This window comes from Cryptotermes secundus, unplaced genomic scaffold (genome assembly GCF_002891405.2).
Source record: "Cryptotermes secundus unplaced genomic scaffold, Csec_1.0 scaffold573, whole genome shotgun sequence".
Classification (NCBI taxonomy): domain Eukaryota; kingdom Metazoa; phylum Arthropoda; class Insecta; order Blattodea; family Kalotermitidae; genus Cryptotermes; species Cryptotermes secundus.
This window is the reverse complement of record NW_019738880.1, coordinates 691,360-696,615: the sequence shown is the minus strand read 5'-3', so window position 1 is coordinate 696,615 and position 5,256 is coordinate 691,360. Positions and strand designations below refer to the sequence as shown.

Below are 5,256 nucleotides of genomic sequence, written 5' to 3'. Positions count from 1 at the left end.
TTATTATTATTATTTATAGACTGGTTTCTCGGTTTATATGTATTTAAATTATATATTTCTAGTTAATTATGTTTCTGTCGAAAACACACCATGACTATTGTAGCAAGTATGTATACTTGCTACAATAGTCATGGTGCGAGTCAGATGACCACCTACCTTCCGTTCTTTCTTGTGATTCCCGCAAATCATTTTGAGCACGGCTAATTTTACCATTCAAAGCTAACCGCGAACTAATTCCAGGAATGCAAACTTAACCATACACATATATATCCTACAATTGGTCTTGTTCGGAAAATTAAGGTGAGTTATTTCCACACAAAGTTATAGTTTTGTTATTTTTACAACGTAAATCATGTTTATTTTGAATGTTTTCTTAATAATAAATATCTACTGTAAGTCATTGTCAGCAAGTTTCGCTACTAAGTTATGTATAATGTTTGCAATGGAAGTAATGATCACAGATAGCAGTGTTGACGACGTATAGGAGTACGAAGGTTACGTAAATAATGAATAATATTAAGAGTTTGGAGTTTACATGTGTGAATGTTGTTTCATAGCTAAATGAAGTTGGCGATTTATATAATAAAAATGATTTAGGTTCTAAGTAACAAATTTACAGCTTTGAAATTGGTGTAATGGTCCGAATATGGTCGATCTCTGATAGTAGATGACAGTAGGTTAACCTTAAAACCCAAACATACATTACTTTATTGGCACAAAGTGGTGCTTATTTTATATACTATGGCGTGCTTTCTTATTAATAGACATGATACAGAAATTGCAATTCCAAATGCGGAAAAGAATGACAACTTCATTGTTTACATGATTGTGGTGAGAGTGGGCAGTATATCATGGACAGTACATCATCGGTATAATGATTTTGTTGAACTTCACGAGAAGCTTGTTTCAGATCATGGGGTAGCAAAGGATATTTTACCACCAAAGAAAATGATTGGTAATCGAGAGCCAGCTTTCATTGAGAAAAGAAGAGGAGACCTTGAAGTGTATCTAAAATCAGTTGTCAGTTTCCTTCAACGTGCAATGCCGAGAGAATTGGCATTATTTCTGGACTTCCATCTTTATGATATTCTGTTTCTACTGCAAAACCTGGCCATGCATTTTTTTGTGGATGGGGATGCCTTATTACAGATGTCCAAGAGTTCCACATTCTCTCCATTTCAGGTACATTATATTTTTATTTTGTCACCACCATTTAGAGTTAGAGCAAGGGTACAGTATTTCTAATTAAAACATGGTTTATAGCATGTTCAGCATGTATGTTTTTATTTTTGTAATTTAGATGGTCTGTCCTTAATGTAACTATTAAAATTTGCCACATAATACAGGTTTTGCTCCTTTATCTGTAATTATATGTATGATCTGAGACAATTTGGTCACCAGAGTGGCTGTCTATGAACTAGATAACCCAGGTTCAGTTTCTGGCAGAAGTTGCCATGGTCAGAACAGACGCATGTCCAGGTATGGTATCGTTAGGTATGGTTGAGGGAGAAATCTCTGTTATCTGGAATAAAGCAGCCAGAGCATGAAGGAAACCACTTACTTCCATCAGAAGATATCTAGAATGCATGAAGTTTTACCACCAGGCCTCTTATATATCATTTTGCAGTATTTGGAAGTAAATACCTTACACTTTACATATGAAGATATATTAATTATATGGCTCTACTCAGAGAGTGTGCGCTCAGTAAAAGTCAGTCCTATAAATAACCTGTGTGTGTGTTTATATATATTGAAGGCGGGGCACTGTCAAGAATGGTAAAGTTGCCCTTGTGCTGAATTAAGCACTGCTATGAAGCTGTATGCAGCACTGGAGGGCATTCTTAATGTTGGCACTAGATAGAAATGAATGTCAGTCTTTATGTTGCCTCTACCAGGGAAACAATTGTATCTGTCTTTGCCCCAGATACTGTGAATAATGTTGATGAGGTGATATGGTACAGCACTGGTACCAGTACATGAGGGGACACATATACAGTTGATTCCTGGTAGGGGCTGACAGATTACAGGTAATGTAAAAGGTAAAATTGTCCCTGTGCTTAATTAATTAACCATTACACCATCAAGACATAAGAGGGAGTAGGGTTATAGCTCCACCATTCTTGACCTCAGCTCTAGACAGAAGGGAGTGGTTAGCTTCACACCCTGGCTGCTTTACCTCTCAGTACCCATTGGATAGGAGGCTGGGTGGGCCCCACAGCCAGACTGGACACTGTGGAGAAGAGAACACTCTTGCCCCTACTGGGAATTGAACTGTGTCTGCCCAGCCCATATCCCATCACAATACCAACTTATGTAGATATAACCAAGGTGCATGAAGCAATATTGTGGATGTACAGTACTTCTGGTAAGCCATATATACCTTCTGGACAAATCCAAGATGTTCCTCCACTTAATGGCCACATTTCAGAAGTGCCTTCTGCAGGTCATCTGAACCAAGATATGTCCTATAAACAACAGCTCAGTTCATTGGCATAATTAAGTGATAATGTAGCACAAAATGCAAGCACCACTACAACACATTTATTTTCAGTCGATATTTATATTCCACAGGTAGTTAATTTTTATTGTGCAAAAGCTTGTAAGAGTGCATACAAGCAGCTGTTGCTGCTACTGCAATAAGAAATTAAAAGGAAATGCATACAGAATTGGACGCTTAATGAAGTGACCCCAAAGTGGTATGGGGAAAATCTGATTGCTTATTCAGTGCTACACCACAGTAACGCTTCACTCATTAATAGTGATAAATCAAACTACTGTGCATACGAAATCTGTAGCTTCAGTGCTTCAGATGGATTCTAAAATACTCTTGAAGCATGGCCATTATGTATAAGCTTTATAAATTAGAAGTTTAAGTTTCAACTACAAATGATATAAGAACAATGATGTGGGATGTGGTGCTGTGTAGTCTGGAAGAAGTCCACTGACATTTCACAGGAACATATTGCTTCCATCTTCAGGGTGAAGAATAAACCAAGCAAGAAAGCAGGAGGCAGTATGTTCCTCCAAAATGTCAGTGGACCTGCCTAAACTATGTTACATCCCAGAAGGTAGTCACCTCTTTGAGAACCTCAAATCTAACGATATGTGAATGATTTATGAATTGGTGGAAGTATATTTTTGCTGTCTACATAGTGCATAGAAATTAATTTTGTATTCCTACTGACTTTTCTCACTTCCAGCTACATGCCATCAGTGAAAGGTTGAAGCAACCGTGCCCTCCTATCGAAACTGTGGATAACAGATATGATTTTAGTCATGTACTGGACTTCTGTTGTCAACTCACAGATGTTACAGTTAAAGGCAGTAATGAACCTGTCGGTACCAGTAATATTATACCAAACAATCTTCTATTTGAAATGTCTGCTTTTAAGACAGTAGAGAGATTAAATCTAATTGGTTTTCCAGTTTCCAACATTTTCAGTATTGGTATCCTGCGCAATACTGTTAGCTATCTGAATGTTCAGTATGCTGAACTCAAAGCAATCACACAAGTTCTCTTATGTGATGACTTGCACAAAAATGTGATCTATACAGGTGAATCTCACTCATGGAAGAAGATTGTTGAAGCAAATTTTAGTCACAATGAAATTGAAACTATTGATGAAGGTGTGAAACTGATGCCAAATATTGAACAATTAACTCTCAGTGACAATAAAATAGGTGCCTTGAGTAATTTGACATCATTGCCCCATCTGTCACATCTTAGTCTTTCAGCCAATTGCTTTAGTGAAGCAAATGATTTTCATATGAAGCTTGGAAATATTCGTTACATTGACCTTTCTCTAAATGGTATTAGTTCCTTGCAAGGATTTTCCAAACTGTACTCCCTGGAGGGTCTTGATCTCACTTCAAACCGCATATCTGAATTGTCGGAAATAAAGCATATAAGTGGCTTGCCTTGCCTGGAGAATCTGACCCTGACAGGTAATCCAGTCGCTGTAGTTGTTGATTACAGAGTCCGAGCCCTGGAACAGTTTGGAGGAAGGGCAGCTGAAATTTGTCTAGATAATGAAAAACCCTCACAGAAAGAGTTAGATACTGTTGCAGTTCTCCAGGCAATAAGAATCGTGAAAGAAGGCAGAACACCTACTTTCAGTCCTGAAGCCCCCACTTTTCCATAATCTCTAATCTTTATACAGAATTCTTGGTACCAGACGTGTAATATATAATGGCATGTTTTAAATGCTGTGGTTAAAACTATGTTATGAACTTCATTTGTTTCATTATAGTTATAATCTTGTTATCTTTAAATATATAAATGTTAAATATTGTTGAATGGCACCATGGTTTTTACATTTGATTTGAATCAAAAGCATATACTAGTTTTGTATACAATATATATAAAGTCAGGTAAGGGCATACATTATCTACTATGAATGGTCAGTAAAGTAACATATACTGAAGTAAGCTGATAGGAAGTAGGTACAAAACTAAAGACCAAGTTCTAAAAATCTTTGTTAGATGAGTCTGTATGTCCAGTTTTAATATATGATAACATATTATTTTTCCAGGTCTTAATTATCCTGTCTAATTTGTTTGCCTTCATATCCTGCTTCTTTGAGAAGTCAGTCATCTTTAAGTGTCAGGATTAATAGTGCTCTAAATACGACTTATTCATATTATGGCAAGGACTACAAACGAATCCTTGATAATATGAATGTGAAATAAAATTTGTCAAGCTTTTTTCATCCCTTGGAAACTTCATTTGCCAAAATTTATACATATATTTCATATATAACTTGCTTTTCTTAATTTTTTATTTCTGTGTGTTCTGAATAGTTATAAGTTTGACTGTTATACTGTCTGAATGTGACGGTACAGAACAAATACCAATACTCAGAATAAGTTTTATGAAGAAAGTATTTCAGGTTCTGGGGAACAAATGAGAAAGATATTTGTAAGGCATAATTTAGCCTTCTCTGTGACTGATGGTGGAGTGTAAAGATGTAAGAACTGTTGTCAGTGAAATTAATTTTTAAAAATGTTTGAAATATACAGTTAATTTATTCTTGTAATTTGTTAATGTATTTAACGATGGGATAACTGAAAATGTTACTGGAACCAGACGAGAAATGACACAATGATAGCAATACTGGATTGAAAAAGAACACGGTAGAAGCTAAGTCTGAACATTTCTTATGATGGTGACGTTAAATGTGAATGTTACTGTGGTTATAATGAAAGTGCTTTCAATAACTCTGCACTTTTATTTAGGAGACACCATTTTGAAACTTG

At 36.0% G+C, this 5,256-nt stretch overlaps 1 protein-coding gene across 3 annotated transcripts; it reads left to right on the top strand.

Annotated features, from left to right (window-relative positions):
* Window positions 1-284: 284 nt before the first annotated feature.
* LOC111871201 (nischarin) lies at window positions 285-5,032 on the top strand. Of its 3 annotated transcripts, none has more exons than XM_033754150.1 (3): window positions 285-300; window positions 911-1,182; window positions 3,201-5,032. In XM_033754150.1, the coding sequence occupies exons 2-3, from the start codon at window positions 949-951 to the stop codon at window positions 4,140-4,142; spliced, it is 1,176 nt and encodes a 391-aa protein (XP_033610041.1). In that variant the 5' UTR covers window positions 285-300; window positions 911-948; the 3' UTR covers window positions 4,143-5,032. The 3 variants fall into 3 exon arrangements, with proteins under 3 accessions (XP_033610041.1, XP_023719890.1, XP_023719889.1); XM_023864122.2 differs by lacking the exon at window positions 285-300 and adding an exon at window positions 474-673; XM_023864121.2 differs by lacking the exon at window positions 285-300 and having other exon boundaries at window positions 474-1,182.
* Window positions 5,033-5,256: the final 224 nt, after the last annotated feature.